This window comes from Saimiri boliviensis, chromosome 11 (assembly GCF_048565385.1).
Source record: "Saimiri boliviensis isolate mSaiBol1 chromosome 11, mSaiBol1.pri, whole genome shotgun sequence".
In the NCBI taxonomy this organism is placed as follows: Eukaryota; Metazoa; Chordata; class Mammalia; order Primates; family Cebidae; genus Saimiri; species Saimiri boliviensis.
In genome coordinates this window covers 54,892,670-54,915,331 of record NC_133459.1, presented here as the reverse complement: position 1 = coordinate 54,915,331, position 22,662 = coordinate 54,892,670, and the positions used below count along the sequence as shown (strand labels likewise).

At 41.6% G+C, this 22,662-nt stretch overlaps 1 protein-coding gene across 2 annotated transcripts in view; it reads left to right on the top strand.

The window, feature by feature from the left end:
* The window catches only part of PLPP3 (phospholipid phosphatase 3), an 87,610-nt gene extending 76,040 nt beyond the window's left edge, over window positions 1-11,570 (top strand). For both annotated transcript variants that reach the window (XM_074380876.1, XM_003921512.4), the window contains one exon: window positions 9,643-11,570. In XM_074380876.1, coding sequence (XP_074236977.1) covers window positions 9,643-9,768 — 126 coding nt within the window. In that variant the 3' untranslated portion in view covers window positions 9,769-11,570. The remainder of the gene's footprint in view (window positions 1-9,642) is intronic.
* The last annotated feature ends 11,092 nt before the right edge of the window (window positions 11,571-22,662 follow it).

Here is a 22,662-nt window from a genome sequence, read left to right as displayed (position 1 = left end):
CCTCACCTCAAAACTTAAAACTACTAACAGTTGTTAGTTGACTGGAAGTCTTTTGATAGTATAAACAGTCAATTAACATGTATTTTATATGTTTTATGTATCATATACAGTATTCTTACAATAAAGTAAGCTAGAGAAAAGAAAATTTATCAAGAAAATTATAAGGAAAAGGAAATATATTTACTGTGAATTCAGTGGAAGTGATCACCATAAAAGCCTTCATCCCACTTGTTTCCATGTTGAGGAGGCTCATGAGGAGGGGAAAGAGGAGGGGTTGGTCTTGCTGTCTCAGGACTGGCAGAGGCAGAAGAAAATTTGTGTGTAAGTGGAGCCATGCAGTTTAAGCCCATGTTATTCAAGGATCAACTGTACTTTTAGAGCTTCCTTTCTTACTCCCCTGCTAAGATGGATGGGCTGACGAAGCAGAGGCTCAGAGAGGGAAGTTTTATTCCTGCCACTTGCTAGGTAGGCTGTTAGGGTAAGTCACTTCACCTCTCCGCCACCTTTTCCAATCCTGTGAGGTGGGGATGATTAATCCCCACCTGATTTTTGTATTGAGGATTCAATCAATATGTTGTATGTGCCAAGCACATACAACATATTGATTGTGATTTGTGCATTAAGTACTATACTTTCTTTAAAGATTCAGAGCTAAAAGAAGTTGGTCCTTAAGGAGCTTATATAGTGCAGTAGCTTTCCAAGACTTGACCACCATCTATAATAAGAAATGTATTTTATATCATAATCCAAGAGGTACTCATACATAACTAAAACAAATATTTCATAAAATAAGACTTGCCCTTACTGTGTGAGACATTCTAATATTTTCTATTAACCTTCAAAAATGCTGGTGGCGACCACACAGTTAGTTGATTTTGTGACTTGCTAATGGCTTGAGAATGATTTAGTAGGAACAGACACGTAAACAGACAAGTATGAGAGAAAGGCATGGCTCTTGGGATGGGATACCCTACTGAGGACGTTGGGGTTACAAGAGAAGGGGTGATTAATTCTTCCTGAGGGCATTGGAAGACTAGAACAAATTTTTAGAGTAGGTAATTCTTTTAAAATGAGTGGCCATTTGCTATAGATACAAAAGATAAAAAAGGGAATTCCATGCAGAAGGAATGACACAAAGACATGGAGATGGGTGAGAACTTGATACATTTTGTGACCCTAGCAATGCAGAACAATGGAACTTGTGGGATAATAGGCAGAGGTGACCTCAATGAATAGTAGCCCCCTCCTCCCTTTCAGCTTCAAAATTGGATGGTTTCTGGGAATGGGACCCCCTGCCTTTGTCAAGCCTCGGTGATCCTTGGGTACCACATTCATAAGCTCCAGCTCCTACTGGATCTAGCACCCCATAGACAAAGCTGTCATTCCCTTGGGTCCTCCTTAAAATAGTCATAGGCTCCCTAATAGCCTATGAATATTTTTCTGGAAGGTTCCTTGGCACAGATTCCAGTTCTCCATCAGAATTGCCCACAACTTTCTTTAAAGAAAGAGGGGGAGTGGGTGGGCGGGTCTTGCTATATTGCCCAGGCTGGCCTCAAACTCTTGGGCGCAAGCCATCCTCCCACCTCAGCTTCCTGACTAGCCGGGACCACAGGCACACAGCAGCATGTTCCGCAAAATTGCTCTCAACTTTCTTTGCTCCTCTAAACCTTCTTTGTTCGTTTTGTGGGACTAATTTCTTTCACATTCCTTAGTAGCAGTGATGATCCTTAATTGTGATAACCGAGGTAGGATTTGAATAATTCTTCATAAGGCTGGATACGTGGTGGCTTATGCCTGTAATCCCAGTGCTTCAGGAGGCCGAGGTGGGCGGATCTCTTGACGTCAGGAGTTCAAGACCAGGCAGACCAAAATCCCATCTCTACTAAAAAAAATACAAAAATTGGCCAGGTGCAGTGGCACATGCCTGTAATCCCAGCTAATCGAAGGCTGAGGCACTAGAATGCTCGAACTCGGGAGGTGGAGATTGCAGTGCGTGGAGATTGTGCACGGAACTCCAGCCTGAGTGACAGAGCGAGACTGCTCAAAATAAATAAATGAAGTAGTCCTTCATAGATACAAAGTGTTTTTCATATCTTCTGTGTAAGCCTTACAGAAATCATGGGGAGGTGGATTTTTATTTTTTCTTTTTTTCCTTTTTTTTAAAAAAAATGTTATTATTTTTCTTTCATTATCTTTTTACTTTTTTAAAATAGAGACGAGGTTTCTCCATGTTGGTCAGGCTGGTCTTGAACTCCTGACTTCAGGTGATCCACCTGCCTTGGCCTCCCAAAGTGTTGGGATTACAGGCGTGAGCCACCACACCCAGCCCTGGTGGATTTTAAAAATAACATTTGCACACAAATACAAGGCAGACACACCATCTGCAAGTGTAAAACCTTTTTATCTTGTATAAATTCAAGACAAGTGTGACAGCTTGGGTCACACAGCAGTAGAGATTTGGAGACTATATTTTGTCTGACTCCCAATGTCACACTCTTTTCCATCTCATCATTTTCCCTCTCAGATATACTAGGAAGTCACTCAACAGAAGTGCTCACACACTCCCAGTGCAAAAAGCCGCTAAAAGCCCTTTTTCTGAGGTCAAAAAATAATTATTGCAATTGGGTAATTCTGTCTAATCAAAATGCAAGGCTGCCAAAGATGGGTTTTCTTTAGACAGCACTTACTGTACTTAGGACCTGAGGGTGAGCCAGGTCCCAGGGCTTTCTCCTCCAAAGAAAGTGATTCCTTCCTTAATCCATGAGATGGTTCAGTATGGTAGACCAGAAAGCTAAAAGGAAATCCCAAGGCCAAAGCACATGGGAATGCATGCCAAAGAAGCAACAGCCATCTTCTTTATGCTCACGCGCTGGAGGGACCAACTCTATTGAGAGCTACAATTTCTGGGCTCTGAACACAGAAATGACTCAACCCAATCCATGCCCTTTTGAGTAGCTCAGTCTAGAAGGGGAAATATGACACAGCATTTAAAGCATCACGTCTCAAAGCCTATGGCCTAATGCTAAGACGGAAGGTTATTAAAAGTTCAATCTGGGTACTAAAGAGAGAAGATAAGTGTGGTTTGAGGAAGGTAATGTGCCCAGTGTACAGACAAGAAAGCCAATCTTAAAAAGATTACAGATTGTCAGCCAGGCGCGGTGGCTCACACCTGTAATCCCAGCACTTTGGGAGGCCAGGGTAGGCTGATCATGAGGTCAGGGGTTTGAGACCAGCCTGACCAACATGGTGAAACCCTGTCTCTATTAAAAATACAAAAATTAGTTGGGACTGTTGGTGCATGCCTGTAATCCCAGCTACTCTGGAGGCTGAGGCAGGAGAATCGCTTGAACCTGGGAGGCGGAGGTTGTAGTGATCTGAGATCGTGCCACTGCACTCCATCCTGGGGGACAGAGCAAGACTCCATCTCAAAAAAAAAAACGATGACAGATTGTCTAAGACACACACTCGTGCAATGGCAGATCTAGGATTTGAACCCATGGTTCATCTCCACAGAATGTCCGCTAATGGATTTCTTAACTGTAGTCTGCATAACAAATAACTGTAGTGTTTGCTAAAATGCAGGTTCCAAGCAACACTCTCAGTAGGTCTTGGATGGCCCCAGGAATCTGCTATTTCTGGAAGCTCCCAGGTGATTCTGAAACAGATGGTTTGAGGACACCTTAAGAAATACCAGAAGAGATGACCCTGTTTTCTTGTGGTTCTAAGATTCTAAAATTATTTTGCTTTCATAGTTAATCTACCCTCTGCCAGCATTTTAGCTCAATGCGTTATATAAGGATGGGATTCCTGTTTTCAAGGAGTTCACTTACATCAAGGACTCCAGGAATAGTTAAAGGGTAATTTGTTGTCATAATCTACCCTTGACAAAATTAACAAAATGACCCTCAAAATTTGCTGGTTCAGCCATTCCTAGCAATGAAAGTAGGAACCTGACTATCTACCCAACCTCTCGTATCTGGTTCTTGGTAACCTCTAGGCAGGCAGCACCCCAGCAGGGCTGAACTGTGTGTGCTCCATGGGAGGCTGGCATTTCCAGAGTGTGAATGCTGGCAGTAAGACATTGAAAGCATCTTCCTCTCTGAATATGCCAACTCTTGGGCAAAGATAGCCCTAGAAATTGTAGGACTTGGAAAGCAGATTCCGTTTGCCCTATGGAAAACTCCCATCAGCATATGGTCTCTACATCCAGCTAGAATGTGTCAGATTTCATGTTTTCATTCATTTTCTCAACCACTCTTCAGCCCTCCTTTTTTTTCTTTTTCTGGTTTGTTTTTTCTTGTCTCCTCATCACAGTGAAGGGGGTTCTTACAGCTTAGAGTTGCCTTGTTTGTGTGTACTCTTGCTCTTGAAGGAAGGGGCTACATTGTCCACAGTGCTTGGGTAAATTAAATCATCTTCCACTCTGGGATCACGGAACAGTTTACTCCTTTGACTCAGGAGGAGGTCAGAATCACTTCCTTGTAGATAAAGCCATAGAAACAGAAAGCAGATTGATGGTTACCAGGGACTGGGGAGAGGAGGGAATGGGACATGACTAGTTTGTGGAATTTTATTTTGGGTTAATGAAATGTCTTGGAATTCGATAAAAGTGATGGTCACACAACACTATAAAGTACTAAATGCCACTGGGGGGAAAATCACTCCCCCAGTACAATGTCAGAGGCAGAGGAAAGAAGAGTTTTATATATATATATATATATATTTCCTAGCATAGTTACCCAAATTTTAAGACTTTTTATAGGAATAAGTGCCAAGATTTCTAGAGCTGAAAAAAGAACTAGAAAGAAAAACATTGTCTCCTCTGCATGCATACCCACCCCAAACATACACGCCACCCCTGACACCTGCATTCCTATCCTCAGCATTTCCAAAGCCATCTCGTTTTGTTTGTCGTTACTGCGTAGGCATTGTTCAGGCCTCATCCTCTCTCAGACTCTGCAGTCCCCGCCTCCACACTCATTGCATCCTTTCTGACTCCATCTCCCCATTAGTTACCAACATGACCTTAATGCAAGTCTTTCCAACGTGTCGCTTCCTCACTTGAGCCTTGACAGTGATTCCTAGAGCCAAAAGGATGAGATCCGAACTGCTTAACGTGTCTCAGGAGGCTTTTCAATAGCTAGTCCTCTCCTCTCCAGCCTCTTTGACGGCTCCACGTCAGGTATACTGAGCGTCCTGCAGCTCCTGGATGTGCTGTGCTCCCTTTCTCCTGTGCCTTTGCACACGCCATTCCCTTTGCCTATAACAACATCCTAGCATTCACTGCCTGGTTAACTCCTCCTCATCCTTCAAAGCTAAGATCAAATAGACATCCTTTGGGAGAAGCCTTCTAAGGCTTGCTTCCACTCCCCTTCAGTCTGGGTTAAATGCCATGTCCTCTTTGCTTCTTCAACACCTGGCTTCCCTCCATCCTAATCCTTAATATGCTGTATTGTGGTCATCTGTTAACCCGGCTCTCTAACTCATTGGCCTATAAACTCCTGGACGGTAAAAGACTGTCTTATGTATATTCATCTTCGTATTTTGGGGGTTTAACAAACAGCGGGAGTCCAGTAAGTATTTATTGATTGCATTCATTCATTTTCGAAAAAAATAGATAATTTATAAAGTTCAAAGATTTGGAGAGATGGAATTGAAAACAAATGTTCTGCGCATTATAACTTAGATCTCTTCTTGGTGCTTAGGGTACAGTTTTTCTTGTTTGCTGAGACTGTATTTATTGTCTAATGTGTCCTTTTGCACAGCAGAGATCTGTGGAGTAGGCTTGTGGGCTGGGAGTGGGTTTATTCCATAGACCTAAGACAGCTACTTAATTTATATAGACCCTTCCCAGCCTGGGCCTCTGGGTTTTCTTTCTGGGTGGAGATCATCTTTTGTAGGAAATGGAACTGCTCCAAGCCAAGAAGCTTTTACTTTAACTAGCTCTTTTTGTGCTCTGCTATTCAAATATTAGGAAGATTGAGCCCTGTTTCAGTCTTGACAGTATTATGTTTCATGAGCCCCCCAAAAAGTGTTTGTGTAACCTCAAGTCATGCTGAAAGTAAAATACGGCTTAAATTGGGATTCTGCTGGACCGGACTCAACTTTTCACCTCCCCACTTGGCTCTGTGCAGGGTGTATTTGAGAATGTTGTTCCCCATCAAGTCTGTAGGAGTTGTATTGTCAATAAGGTCCAAGGCCAGAGTGCTTGCTTTCTAGTAAGCAGAGAGAATTTTTGAAATTCAACGACAAACATTTATTAAGCCCTTGTTGTGTATAAGGCTTAAAGCTAAGTGCTTGGGGTGATTCAGGGTGATTAGGGATAGGGTTCCAGAAGCCTCCCATCTAGGAAGAAAGGCCGATAAGCAAAGTTTTGGACACATGGGAGAGCATGGCTTTCTCTGGGCCCAGTAATTACTCTGGTATCCAGATCATTAGAGAATGGAACGCCTTTTATTGAACTATGTAGCAGTCACAGGCTTAGATCTTCTCAAGTTCATTGTTGTCTTTATATTCATATGATTCCTCTCTTGCAGTTAGGAAATGGAAACCCTAACTGACTATGAGCTCAGAAAATTAGATTGGGAGATAAGCCAGTAGACTGAGGTGGTAGATTGTTCAAGATCTTGAAGGGGAATGGGTGTTTTCTGTGGATGGGGGAGCTTTCCCCTGCTATATTTGTCCCTGGCAGATGGGATGGATTCTGGGAGAAAGATTTTTAAGAAATTAGGCCTGTATGATTTATTTTCATGAATCTAGCTGCTAAGCTGGAATAAGTGAAGTTAAAAGTAGTGATGGGCCGAGGAGGACAGATCATGAGGTCAAGAATTTGAGGCTAAGGAGGGCGGATCACTAGGTCAAGAGTTTGAGACCAGTCTAGCCAGCATGGTGGAACCCTGTCTCTACTAAAAATACGAAAAGTAGCCTGATGTGGTGGCACACGCCTGTAATCCTGGCTACTCAGGAGGCTGAGGCAGGGGAATTGCTTAAACCCGGTTGGCAGAGGTTGCAGTGAGCTGAGATCGTGCTACTGCACTCCAGCCTGGGCAACACAGTGAGACTCCATCTCAAAAAAAAAAAGGTAAAAAAGTAGTTATGGGAGGATTTATCAAAACCTCTTCCTCCCAGACAAAGTGAAGGATAAAGGAGAGGATAATTTTGAACTAGAGACGAGGACATTGCTGTCTGCACATCTCAGATGATAACACCCATTTTAGTACAAAAAGAAGTAAGTCCACTAGGGGAGATAAGGGAAAATGTGGGGCTGGGGTGGAGAAGGGTTGAAAAGTTTAATTATCTTCACATTGAGCTTTAATCGAGCCTGTTTCCTTATACTGAGGGCACTTGAAAACATTTTCCCAAACCAACTACAGAGAATTTTCTGGCAGGGGAGCCTAGAGCCTGCTGGCAGGCTGTGCACAGAGCTTCTTTCCTGATTCTCAAGTTTGACTCTGACTGGAAGACAAATCTTTTGGTACCACAGTTCTCACCTCCTGACAAAAGAAAGGGAGAAGAGACTTAATTTTTTCCCTTGCAAAGTGGTATATCTAATAGCCCTCAAACTGTGAATGTATTAAGATGTTACGCTTCTTTTTTTTTTTTTTTTTTTTTTTTTTTTTTTTGGGACAAGTTTCTCACTTTGTCACCAGGCTGGAGTGCAGTGGTACAGTCTCGGCTCACTGCATCCTCCATCTCCCTGGTTCAAGCCTGCCTCAGCCTTCTGAGTATCTGATGTTACAGGCACGCATCACGATGCTCAGTTAGGTTTTGTATTTTTAATAGAGACAGGGTTTTACCATGTTGGCCAGGAAGGTCTCGATCTCTCGACCTTGTGATCTACCCGCCTTGCTGTCCCAAAGTGCTGGGATTACAGGCATGAGCCACCGCGTCCAGCCTGATTTTACACTTCTTAGCTAGTATTTCATTTTCTTGTAGTAGCATAGAAATAGCCTAGCTTTATTTTTTTTAACAACAAAATAATACTTATTAAATGTTTTGGTAGGTAATATATGTCATGGGTACAAAATCAAAAGGTACAACAAGTTTTACAGTGACCAGTAAACGTCTGTTTCACCTTTGCCTTCTAGCCACCCGGTTCTCCTCTCTTGAGGTAACCAGCGTTACCAATTTCTTGCTGTGATTTTTATAGCACTGTCGTGATGGCTTTGTTGCTACAGAAGGGACATTGTGAAAATCAGTTTAACAAATAATTCAGCTCCCTACTGTGGAGAACCCGGATTGCTAGAGCCTTAGTTTTGACAAATCTCATTAAGAATTTCATTTTCTTGCCTGTAATGTGGCCAGAGTGAAGCCACGATGCCGTCATTAGTAATGAGCACATTACCGTCCACAGGACAAAGACCCTTCAATTCAGAAAGCTGTTGGACATAGGAACTTTGATAGTATTTTAGGCCCTATTTTGAAACCCAGCCATGTTTCCTATCAAATTACATGACTGATAGCTGCCGCTTATGGTTACTTAGTAAAAACTCCTGTTACTAAATGGCTCAAATGGATGTCTGTGTATTCATTTTGCCATCTAATACAAAGCATAAATTTTTCTTACTCCAGTAGCTCATCAAGTCCTTGAATCTTTCAGCATAAGCTCATTGAGGCAGGAACTATGCCTGAGCTATCCTTACAGCTTTGCAAGTGACGTTCAACAAATGTTTCTCAAGTATTCTAAGAAAGACTCAGTGAGGTCACATCCCCATGAGGAAAAAGAACGCTGGGAATACGTGATAGGAGATTTTTCATTAACCTTTCCTCCAGGTTAGCTGCTGACATTTTTGGCAAGGAGAACCTAGTTTCTTGACCCCCATCAAAGAGTTGATATCACTGGGTTTTCCAGAAAAATAGTTGCCATTGCCTGACTTCTACTGCCGCTGATAGGAGTTCATGTTGGCTGATCTTTTTTGGTTACACCCTGGATTCCTTTGTGAGAAAAGGGAAAGTAGTGTGAATTAATGGCTGTAACTAATTATGATCTGCTTCCTTTGTTTAGGAACTTATCTTTCATTGCTATTTGTTTGCCTTGAGAAATAGGGAAGTGTGAGTTGCAGATGTGGGCACTGGACCTGAGAGTCCTTAGAAGTGGATTCTACTGGGCTGGACGCAATGTATCCCGCCTGTAATCCCAGCACTTTGGGAGGCTGAGGCGGGTGGATCACCTGAGGTCGGGAGTTAGAGACTAGCCAGACCAACATGGAGAAACCCCATCTCTACTAAAAATTCAAAATTAGCTGGGCATGGTGGCACGTGCCTGTAATCCCGACTACTCAGGAGGTTGAGGCAGGAGAATGGCTTGAACCCGGGAGGCGGAGGTTGCGGTGAGCCGAGATCGCACCATTGCACTCCAGCCTGGGCAACAAGAGTGAAACTCCGTCTCAAAAAAAAAAAAAGTGGATTCTGCTGAACAGGTGTTGTGCAACCTGGGGCATGTCACTGCCTTTTCCCAGGCCTCAGTTTCCCTATCTGTGTAATAAGACTTGATGATACGATCTCTATTGTCCTTCCCTATTCAAAGAGTTATGATCTGGGGCCGCTTTTCCTAAAGTCTGTGCTCCTCTGACCTTCCTTTTCCCACTGTACCCAGACTCCACACGTCAGTTAATGACTTTAATCTCTGTTTTGTGCTTCTAGGTTTTCTTCGTGTCTGACCTCTTCAAAACTAAGACGACGCTATCCCTGCCTGCCCCTACTATCCGGAAGGAAATCCTTTCACCTGTGGACATCATTGACAGGAACAATCACCACAACATGGTGTAGGTGCTGCCCACCCCTTGAGCTGTTTCTGTAAAATGACTGCTGACGGCAAGTTCTTGCTGCTCTCCAATCTCATCAGACAGTAGAATGTAGGGAAAAACTTTTGCCCGACTGATTTTTAAAAAGAAAAAAAAAAAAATGTTTTACTTTGTGGCCTTCCAAAATAGGTAGTGTTCACCTATGTGGAAACACAGCAAACTAACACCAAGTGCCGGAGTCCTGAATGTGGAATTGGTTCAAGTGTTCATGTTCTAGTGAACACGGCTTGTTCAGGAACAAACACTAAAATGATTGGAGTAGAGGCTGCTGGTCACCTTTGTGACCGGAGGAATCCCAGGCCTGTGAGAAAAGCAAAAATTCACATTGTAGCACAGAATGCCAGAAATAGCACTGAATTGAGAAAATAGCCATTGCAGGGCTGCCCTCTTGAGTCTCTCTGTTCATCCCATTCTATTCTGTACTGTGACTTTAGTTCAGGAAGTTTTGTTTTGTTGTTTAAATAGAAGGAAAGAGCAAGTTTGCTCAGTCAAGTGATCAGATCCTGAATCCAGATTCCCAGTCCTAAGACCTTATCACCTTCCCTGCCCATAGGCCGACAACCATAGTTCCTCACATTAGTGATTAGCGGACTCTTTGTGGACGAGTGAATTTCACAAATAGCACAATTTCAGAAGAAATCGAGGGCACGGGCCCTCACTTTTCTTCTTTCGACGCATCATCCTGTGACGTTGAAATGTCAATTGCAGGATGCTGATGTTGTGCGCATCAATCACCGGGCACTTGCACACTCTTAGAAACAGTTCGACTTCGGTTGCTGCCTTGAAATCCTTGCTGCGGGCCCACCGGGATTTCCTGTGAGGGCCCAGGGATGAGCAAGGCATGGTCTGCCACCAGCTGATGGAAAGCAGCCTTCTGTACAACAGATGGGAGAGTGAAGGGGGCAGAATGAAAACCGATCCAACCTTTTGGCTGTTGCAAATCAGAAGGAGCCAGAGAAGCAGGCGGTCTCACGCCTGAGGGGCTACCCTTCAGGATGACAGAGCTGAGGGTCTTTGTAGGAGTTGCTCTTGCTAAGCTGTGTAAAGCACTATTGTCTTGGGGTTGATCCCTAGGGCAGTTCTTGGTAGGTTCTGCTGGGCAGAACATATGGGTTAAATCTCGGTAGAGAGTTTTCCTCATCCTCTATCCATAAGTGTCCTTCCATGCATGGTCCCACTCTAGGTGGTAGACAGGGACCCCTTCTACTGAACCTTTGAGGAAAGGAGGAAGGAAGAAATGCGTTAATAGATCTTGGATGCAGACCTTTTCAAAGGGTTACATGTAACCATATGGATCAACCACGTGCACATCCTGTAGTAATACAGAATCCGTCCTTTCATTTCAACTTATAGCAAGCTATGATTTTTATATATAAATATTATATAAATAATGTATAAAGCATTAAAAGTTAACTATGTAAAATATTATTTCTGAAACAATTTTAGCTATATCCACTATGATTATAAACTGTGTCTCGACCTGTGTTATTTACATTAGCTGCTTTAAAAAGCATTGAGTTAATTTTTTTAAAAATATCAACTAAAGTATCATAGTTCTGTGGTAGACATTGTTTTATAATGAAAGAAATAACTGCAACTAGAGAAAACTGTATAAAAACATTAAATTGTCAGTATTTTTGTAAGGTTCCATTTTGTAAAGAGAATAATATTCAAAGACTTTTGTAGCATACAAAGTGAAGACTTGTATCTGCGAAACTATACTTGTATTAAATGTGCTTTTTAAATAAAAGCTCGTAACACAACTAATTAAGGATTACAAGCCTGGAGTGTTTGAGAGATGTCTGTCTCAGGTGTGTGGGAAGGAGGAGGAAGAATCGAGGGCTGGCCTCTTTGAGTGGGCTTGCCTCATCTCAGGGCACCAACTCCTGATTTTTTTCAGTGGGGAATGTGGTGGTCATAGGGTAGATACGGATGTCTGCCCTGCTTTTTTGTCTCCGAAAGCCTGTTTGCAGAATCAGGCCCTGGCTCTACTCTCATCTCAGTCTCTTCTAAAGAGTTTTTGTATTCTAAAGGGGATTTTTCCATCAAGGAGGTAGGAGCTGTGGGAACCCCAAAGGCAGATAAGCAGTCTTCACGCTAGATAAGGTGTGCTGCGGGAGCTTACTGATGGAATCCTGTACGCAGTTCACATCAAAGGAAGGCACGTGCACCGCTGAGAATGGCATGAGGCTCCTGCTTCCCTTCCTTGTGTTTCTTCTGCAACCTGGAAGAAAAGGAGAAGCTAGAAATTCACATTTATCAAACACCTGTGTGACAGGGATTTCTGCCTATTTGTTTTCTGCCTGATCTTCACAGCAGTTCTTATTTTGAGAAATAAGGAATACTAAGGAATGCAAACATGAAACAATTTGTCTAAGATCCTAGAGCAGTCAATTGTAGGATAGATCTTACATTAATTTGCTATGGTGGCTACAACAAATTATCACAAACTTGAAACAACGTAGATAGATATATAGTCTACAATCTTGGAGACTAGTGGAGACGCTGTTTCCTTGCCTTTTCAATCTTTAGAGGTCACCCACTTGCCCTGGCTTGTGGCCCTCTTCCTCCAAGTTCAAAGCCAGAAACACTGGGCTGAGTCCTCCCTCTGCTAGCTCTTTGGCTCTCCTCTTCTACCTCCCCTTTCACATGTAAGGGCCCTCCCTGGTGATTACATGGGCCTGCTCATAATCTAGGGTAATCAGCCTATGTTAAAGTCAGCTCACTGCAAACTTAATTCAATCTGCTGCCTTAATTCCTCTTTGCTATGGAACATATATTCACAAATGCCAGGGATTTAAGACGTGGACCTATTTGGAGAACCATTGTTTGGAGTACCATAGTTCACCCTTTGGCCCTCAAAAGATTTACATCCATCCCCCATGCAAAAGAGATCACCCTATCCCCAGATTCCCTAAAGACCTGGCATGCAAAAGAGATCACCCTATCCCCAGATTCCCTAAAGACCTGGCATATGGCAGCATCAAGTCAAAATCCTAAATCTTAATGACTTAAAAATCCCAAATCTCATTATCTAAACTAACCCATCCAAATTAGGTAAAGAGGGGGCTCCACGTTTAATCCACCCTGGAATACAGTTTTTCTCTCTGAACCTGTGAAACTTAAGCTATCTGCTTCCTAAATTCAGTGGTGGGACAGGCATAGGATAATAATTACAGGTGTTCCTATTTAAAAAAGGGAGGAAAATAGAAGGAAAAAAAGAAGTCATCAATCCCAAACAACTTCAAAATCCAGCCAGGGACAAGGCATGATGGCTCACTCATACCTGTAATCCCAGCACTTTGGGAGGCCGAGGCAGGCAGATCACTTGAGGTCACGAGTTCAAGACCAGTCTGGCCAAGATGGTAAAACCATGCCTGAACTAAAAATACAAAAAAATTAGCTGGGTGTGGTGGTGCACACCTGTAATCCCAGCTACTCTGGAGGCTGAAGCAGGATAATCACTTGAAGCCAGGAAGCAAAGGTTGCAGTGAGCCAAGATCATACCACTGTACTCCAGCCTGGTCAATGGAGCAAGCCTCTCTTAAAAAAAAAAAAAAAAAAAAAATTCCAGCCAGGGAAGCTCCATTTGGCTTCAAGGATTGGAAACAGACCCAAGTATGCCTCCTTTCTTACCACCAAGGTCAGCCTGCTCTTTGTTGCTACGCAAATCAACTCCCTCCAGCCCCTAGAATAGCTCAGCAATTTCATGCATTTTTTTCTGTAACCGGTGATGTCTCTTTGGGCCCCAAAATGTAGCCAGGAAGATCTTTAAGGACAGAGTCCAAATTTTCACTTCAGATCTGAAGAACCAATGTCCAGAGGGACAGAACAACTCTTATTGGTGGGGGTGGGAGAGGGAAGGTACCCGGGGAGTGGAGGGACTGCTGAGATCAGAACCCAGGCCTTATGATCCTAGTCCCCAAGTCTTTCCATTTTACCTTCCAACCGTACTTGACAAACTAACCTCCAGAAGTAGCCCCGTTTCATGGGGACCTAAGGAAACAGTGGAACTGCTTGCTGTTGTGAGGAGCAGTATGATGTGGAGAAGGAAACAAGCACCTGGGGACTCAGACCCAGACTGCAGTCTTGGCTTTGCCACTTACTGGCTAGGTGATGTGACTTTGGATAAGTTTCTTAACCTCTCTGAGCCTTGGGTTACTGCGCAGTAAAGATGAGATCCTTTGTTCATGGCATTCTGTGAGCCTTGACTTACTTCTTTTTTTTTTTTTTTTTTTTTTTTTTGAGACGGAGTTTCACTCTTGTTACCCAGGCTGGAGTGCAATGGCACGATCTCGGCTCACTGCAACCTCTGCCTCCTGGGTTCAGGCAATTCTCCTGCCTCAGCCTCCTGAGTAGCTGGGATTACAGGCATGCGCCACGATGCCCAGCTAATTTTTTGTATTTTTAGTAGAGACGGGGTTTCACCATGTTGACCAGGATGGTATCGATCTCTTGACCTCGTGATCCACCCGCCTCGGCCTCCCAAAGTGCTGGGATTACAGGCTTGAACCACCGTGCCCGGCTGACTTACTTCTTTAATTGTTTTTTGTGGACTAACATTTGTATCCCTAGGGAGCTTGGTAGAGATACAGACCTAGGAGACCCCTGCCCCACCCCAACCTACAGAATCAGACTCTTCCTTTGGGCAAGATCCCTAGGTGACTCACATGCACAGTAAAGTTTGAGAAATACACCCATTCTTTGCTCCTTAAACTTGCAGACTCTGTTCAGGTGTGCTGCCCACCAGCCACACTCCTTCAGGGCTTGGCTCAGAGCATGCTGGGTGCAGACATCAGTAACCTCTTAGCTTAATGTACCAAAATTGCATATATAAAGGTCTGTATCAAGACTGTCAGATTCTCATGGGTAAAAGCAAGTCTTATCCTCTGCAAATCCTGCATTTCTGCCTGGCACTGAATAGTTCCCGGCAATTTTGAACCAATTAATCATCATCCCGGTCAAAAAGTCACATGACTGTTGGTAACCATCCAATTAAACAGGCCACAGGGTATAGAGAATTGAAAAACATTGACCCTGTTAGGAATTAATGAGGACTTAAATTTTCTCTGAGGTAGAGATAGAAGAAAAAAAAACCAACAACAACAAAAAAAAGAAAAACTTTTAACAGCTCTAAATCTGCACTAGATTTCTGCCAGTTAGAATGAACCCATACGTTTATTCATTTACTCTAAAATATTTCCAAAGAACTTTTTATGTGCAAAATCCTGACCTAGGTACTTTCATGCGGTCTGCTTCATTTAAATGTTCAAAAACAACTGTTAAAGTAGATATGATTGGGGGGAAATAGAGAAGTTGGTTGATAAAGTACAAAAATACAATTGATAGAAGGAATAAGTTCTAATATTGCATAGTATATTAGAGAAATTGTAGTTAACAATAATTTATTGTACATTTCAAAATAACTAGAAGAGAAGAATTGCAATTTTCCCAGCATAAAGAAAAGATAAATGTTTCGGGTGATAGGTATTCCCATTACCCTAATTTGATCATTGTACATCACATACATGTATCAAGGATCACTTGTACTCCAAATATTTGTACAACTATGATATATCAATAAAGAAATAAAAAAGAGGCTGGGCATGGTGGTTCAAGCCTACAGTCCCAGCACTTTGTGGTGGCCGAGGCTCACCTGAGGTCCGGAGTTCAAGACCAGCCTGATTAACATGGAAAATCCCTATCTCTACTAAAAATACAAAAATTAGGCAGGTGTTGTAGCACATGCCTATAATCCCAGCTACTCGGGAGGCTGAGGCAGGAGAATCACTTGAACCCAAGAGGTGGAGGTTGTGGTAAGCTGAGATTGTGCCATTGCACTCCAGCCTGGGCAACAAGAGCAAAACTCCGTCCCCCCCCACCAAAAAAAAAAAAAAAAAAAAGAAAGAAAGAAAGAAAAAATACAGCTATGAATAGTCTCGTTTTACTGAGTGAGAAACTGAAGCTGTTAAGCATCTTGTTTTAGTTCACACATCTAATACGGGATAGACCTGGGATTCTGATCTAAACGACTTCAGTTATCCGTTGACTAATATTTATTAATCACTTCCTGTGTACCAGACACTGGTAAACACTGGAAGTAGAACAGTAGATAAAATGGAATGCCAGCTTCAAGGAGCTTATGGTCTAAAGGGGAATACAAGCAGTGAGATTACAAATATGTGAAGTAAGAACTGGTTTGAGTGTTCTAAAGAAAGGAGGCAGGAGAAGCCATGAGAGCTCTCAGCAGGAGGACCTGCTATTGTGAAGGACTTCCCTGAGACCCAGCTAGGGCTAACGCCTGGTTATAGCACTGACTCAACAAAACCTGACTCAACAAAATGAAGGAAAAGAGCCTGGCCTTTCATGAGCCTAGAGCCTAGAATGTGGGTCTAGTAAATAAGGAGTAAAGAATCACAGTAGTGTGATGGGGAGGAGAGGGCTTTATGAAGCACTATGGCATGGAAGAGGTCAGAAAGACCTCAAAGTTCTTCATGGTGGATCTGCTCCCTACCCTGTGTAAGCACCCCTTCTAGAAAATCTGACTCTGACAAGAAATGTGAGATTTGTTTGTTTTTGTTTGTTTTTGCATAAACCCCTCTAATATGGTTTGGCTCTGTCCTCACCCAAATCTCATCTTGAATTCCCATGTGTTGTGAGAGAAAGCCAGTGGGACGTGACTGAATTATGGGGGCGGGTCTTTCCTGCACAGTTCTCGTGATAGTGAGTGTCACAAGATCAGATGGTTTTATAAAGGGGAGTTTCCCTGCACAAGCACTCTTCTCTTGTCTGCTGCCATGTGAGATGTACCTTTCACCCTCCGCCTTGATTGTGAGGCCTCCACAGACATGTGGAACTGTAAGTCTCATAAGCCTCTTTCTTTTGTAAATTGTTCAGTCTCAGGTAGGTCTTTATCAGCAGTGTGAAAATGAGCTAATACAGTAAATTGGCTCCAGTAGAGTGGGGTGCTGCTGATCTTCCAGGTCTTTCTCTTTTTTTTTTGAGGTGGAGTCTCACTCTGATGTTCAGGCTGGAGTGCAGTGGCACAATCTCAGCTCACTGTAACCTCTGCATCCCAGGTTCAAGCAATTCTTCTGCCTCAGCCTCCTGAATAGCTGGGATTACAGGCATGGATGACTACACCTGGCTAATTTTTTTTGTTTTAGTAGAGATGGGGTTTCACCATGTTGGCCAGGCTGGTCTCGAACTCCTAACCTCAGGTGATCCACCACCTCAGCCTTTCCAGGTCTTCTAAAAGAAGACAGCAAATAAGTGAATTATCAGAGATAAGTATTAGTATCTGGGAGGCTTTGGTAGTATTATTTTGATTCCCAAACTGTGTAAATAACGAGAAAAAGGGAGACAATCTATTTTTAAAACTTCTTAACAGGATATACAAGTAAGAGATAAACATATAAAAGCATGCTCAACTTTCTAGCCATGGGGAAATGCACTTTAAAATTACAATGAAATATCATTGCATACCTATGACATTCTTGCCTAAATTTAAAAAACAGAAAATGAAAAACAGCCATAGTGCCAAGTGTTGGTGTAGATGTGAAACAATTGGAACTCTCATTCACTGCTGGTGGATATGTACATTTCTACAATCACTTTGAAAAACCTTGCCAGTATCTACTAAAGCCAAAAATACACATACCCTCTTCGCCAGAAACTTCACTCCTAAAATATATACCCAACAGAAGGAAATATGTGTGCTCAAGATATGTACAAGAATGCTCATGACAGCACTATCCAAAACTGGAACAAATCCAAGTCCCCATCCACAATTGAGCACCAATTAAATAATGGAATTAAATGTTCACATGAAGAATACCATTTAGCAATAAAAACCAACAAACTCTTAGTATACACAACAATAGGAATGATTTACCCCCCCCAAAAAAACTGAATAAATGAAACCTGACACAAAACAATCCATACTATAGGGGCTCATTTTAATAAAGTTCAAAACAGGCAAAACTCTTCAATGGTGGTAGAACTCTGATTGGTGGTTACCTTTGGAGCTGCACGTTGACTGGGAGAAGACTTGATCTGGGTGGTGGTCACTGTGTGAAAATGTATGAAGCTGCATACTTATGATTTATGTGCTTGTCTTTTTGTATGTTGTACTTCACTTTAAAGGAGAAATGAGGGAAGCTTGTATAAACAAAATGTTTAAACGCCAAAAGAAAAAGGAGACTGACAGTATATTGGCAATATTACCTCTTAAATAGCTTTCAAATCCATCCCTGACCACTAACTTATGCCAGGCCTCATTAACTCTTTCTTAACCTATTGCAAACAGCCTCCTTACTTGGTCTTCCTGCCTCCATTTACCCTCTGCTAAGACCTCCTCCACTCACAGGCTGGGGGACCTTTCCAAAGGACAAATCTAACCATATCACTCACTTGCTTAGGGAATAAAATGCTTAGCATGGAATTTATTCTTATTTTTAAATTTTATTTATTTTGAAAATATACTATAATAAAGAGAATAACATGAGATCCCTGTGCCTACCATTCAGCTATAGCAAATTAACATTGCACCCTATTTTTCTTGATCAAATGTTGTTGCTGTTATACAATAAACCATGAGGATACCATTTAAGCCCAGTCCCTCTGTTCCACACAGTCCCTCCCCTAGCTAACCACTATCCTGAATTTTGGTATGTGTATGTGTCTTTTAAATTCAGGTTTTCTTACTTGATCCAAAATATGTATGCATCCACGTGCAATATAAAGAACTAATTGTGAGTTATAAATGCTTATCTACGTAAATATTATTAAAGAAGTATGCATTTTTACAACATATTCTGATTATTCTATGTTGTTTTTGCAGTGTATATGAGGTGGCACGCAGATCTGGTGTGGTTCATTTTAGCCACTATGTGGTGTCATTATATATGAATAAATCATAATTTACTCATTCATTATAATATTGATGGGCGTTAAGATTGTTTCCAGTTTTTCACCATTACAAACAATGAAGTAACAGAGACCCTGTGTTTTCTCCTTATCCAAGTCAGAGAGTCTTAGTCTCAATAGACTTACAAATGGAATCACTCTATGGTAGAATACATACATCTTGACTTTAATAAATACTGCCATAAATATTTATTAATAAATATTAATAAATATTTAATAAATACTGCTCTTGACTTTAATAAATACTGCCATAAATATTTATTAATCAATATTAATAAATATTTAATAAATACTGCTCTTGACTTTAATAAATACTGCCATAAATATTTATTAATCAATATTAATAAATATTTAATAAATACTGCTCTTCAAAGCAGTTGTATCAAATCTGTAGTTTTAGCAGCAGCATCTGAGATTGACAACAATTGATTTCCATCTTCAACTATTTGAAGGTATGACAGTTATTGATATACTTTTAAATTCAAACAGTCTGATAAGGATGAATAAGAAAAATCTCTTTGGGTTTTAATTTTCATTTTTGACACTAAATAGGTTGCAGTTGTATGGTTTATAATTTTGTGTCGTGAGCTTCTCTATAGCAGGGCTTGTGTTTTTTCTGGGAATCCCATACAGCCTGATCTCTAGAAAGCACTTTTGTGTTTGCTCTTGTCAGGAAGGAGACACAGGGGCCAGGCAAATCTAATCATGCCATTCTCTTTCAAAACACTCTACAGAAAATTTTCAAAAAATAGTTCAAACAGCTTGGATAGATACATAACACTGAATGATTTGGCCTCTACTTCTCCAACTTCAGCTTCAAGGTATTGCTTAGGTTTTTATTGCTGTTGTTGTTGTTTTGAGAAAGAGTCTTACTCTATAGCCCAGGCTGGAGTGCAGCAGTGCAACCTGGGCTTACTACAAAGTCTTCCTACCAGGTTCATGGATTCTCATGCCTCAGCCTCCTGAGTAGCTGAGATGACAAGCACGTTCCACCACGTTCCACCATGCCTAGCTAATTTTTGTATTTTTTGTATTTTTAGTAGAGACAGGATCTTACTATGTTGGCCAGGCTGGTCTGGAACTCTCAGCCTCAAGTGATCTGCCCACCAGGCATGAGCCACTGCACTCGGCCTTACTTTGGTTTGATACTCCCCTTTTCTTTCTGATATATAAAATGTCTTTTGCTCTGGTCCTATATTAATAAGAAGAGAAAGTTGTTTTTCTATTTTTTTTAAGTTATTTTGTTTTGTTTTGTTTTCTGGAGAAGGTAGCACTGGATTAGCTAAGTCTGCCATGTTATTAGATATGGAACTTCAGGCCAGGCACTATGGCTCATACCTATAATCATAGCACTTTGGAAGGCAGAGGTGGGAGGATCACCTGAGGTCAGGAGTTCAAGACCAGCCTGGCCAACATGGTAACACCCCATCTGTACTAAAAATACAAAAATTAGCCAGTGTGGTACACACCTGTAATGCTAGCTACTCAGGAGGCTGAGGCAGGAGAATCACTTGAACTCCAGAGGTGGTGGTTGCAGGGAGTGGATATTGCACCATCATACTCCACTGGGCAACAGAGCAAAACTCTGTCTCAAAAACAAAGATTTGGAATTTCAGAACGAGATTCCTTTTATGATCTGGAATTTGCCTATCTCTCTACCACTATTTCTTTCAACACACCTTTCCTTGAGCCCAGGCCGAAATTCCAAATCTAATAACATGGCAGACTTAGCTAATGCAGAGCTACCTTCTCCAGAATACGAGTCTCCTCCTTTCCTTTTGTCCCCTAAAATCCAGCCATGCTGAACTACTTGGAGTTTTCCCAAACTCATACCACTTTGCTTTGGCATATGTATTACCTCTTCCTAGTCCTCTTCAAGGATCAGATCCACCTCCACCTTCACTGGGAAAACTGAGCTCTGAATTAGATTAGATGGCTTTGCTGGCCTTCTACTTCTTTCTTGCTCTGTAATTGGCTGTCTATTTACCTACCTACCTATCTATCCATCATCTATCATCTCATCTATTGACTGTGAACCCCTTGAGGGAAACGACAAAGTCTTTTTTTCCCAACTTTTATTTTAAATTCAGATGTACCTGTGCATGTTTGTTATCTGGATATATTGCATGATGCTGAGGTTTAAGGTACAAACGATCCCATCACTCAGATAATGAGCAGAGTACCCAATAGTTTGTTTTTCAAATCTTGCCCTCTTCTTTCCCTGCTCACTCTAGTTGTCCTCAATGCCTATTGTTGCCATCCTCATGTTCATGAGTACTCAATGCTTAGCTCCCACATGTAAGTGAGATGTGGCATTTAGTTTCCTATTCTTGCATTAGTAACTTAGGATAGTGACCTCCAGCTGCATCTATGTTGCTGCAAAGAAGATGATCACATTTTTTAATGGCTGCATACTACTCCATGGTGTATTTGTGTCACATTTTCTTTATCCAGTCCACCATTGATGGGCATCTGGGTTGATTCCATGTCTTTGCTCTTGTGAATAGTGCTACAACAAACATGTGAACGCATGTGTCTTTTTGGTAGAAAGATTTGTTTTCTTTTGGATATATGCTCAGTATTGGGATTGCTGGGCTGAATAGTAGCTCTGTTTTTAAGTTCTTTGAGAAATCTCCAGGCTGCTTTCCACAGTGGCTGCACTAATTTACATTCCTACCCACAGTGTATAAGTGCTCCGTTTTCTCCACAGCATTGCCAACATCTGTTATGGTTTTTTTTTTTTTTTTTTTTACTTTTTAATAATAGCCATTCTGACTGGTATAAGACAGTTATCTCACTGTAGTTTTGACTTACATTTCTCTGATGATTAGTGATGCTGAACATTTTCTTATATGTTTGTTGGTCACCTGTGTGTCTTCTTTTGAGAAGTGTCTGTTTATGTCCATTTTTTAATGGGGTTATTTGTTTTTTCTTGTTAAGTCGTTTAAGTTCCTTGTATATTCTGGACATAAGGCCTTTGTCAGACGCATAGTTCAGAAGTATTTTCTCCTATTCTGTGGACTGTCTCCTTTTGATCATTTCTTTTTGTTGTGCAGCAATTCTATATTTTAATTAGGTCCAGCTTGTTAATTTTTGTTTTTGTTACGATTGCTTCTGAAGACTTTGTCATCAATTCTCTCCGAAGGCCAATGTCCAGAGGTGCTTCTTAGATTTTCTTCCACGATTCCTATAGTTTAGGGTCTTACATTTAAATCTTTAATGCATCTTGGGTATGGTGAAAGGTCCAGTTTCATTCTTCTACATATGGCTAACCAGCTATCCCAGCACCCCTCACTGAATAAGAAGTCCTTTCTCCATTGCTTATTTTTGTCAACTTTGTTGATCAGTTGACTGTATGTGTGTGACTTTATTTCTGGTCAGTGACAATGCCTTCTCCTTCATTTTTTCCTTAGGCTAGAACATAGTAGCTGGCACAGAGTAGGCACTTGTTAAATATTTTTTGATTGAATAGATGACTATAGAGTCTCTCTTTTTTATATGCAGAAGTGTATGTGTGCATTATGTTATTTATATGTGAGAATGTGTATATGCATTTGTATATGATTGGATATCCATGCAACTTTGTGTGTCTGTGTGTGTGTGTGCGTGTAAGTATACATGTATATGTATATGTTCACTCTGCTTCTCCTGAGTGGCTGACACAAACTATTAGGTGGCATTTGTGGAGATGCTGTATGCAATGTTTGTGGTGAAAGTGGAGAAGGAAAATAAAGGATAATTACCACTTTGGTGGCCAAACCGTGGGATATGTGGTCTAAACAGCTCTCATTCAGAAACTCTTGCTATGAAAGGGGCTTGTTAGGGAGGTTGGGGAGGGTGACAGAATTTTTTGTATGCAAGTAAACACCACACTGCTCTTGGGTTCACAAGGTTGGGAGGATGGGGTGGAATGAGTTTTGACACAAATGGA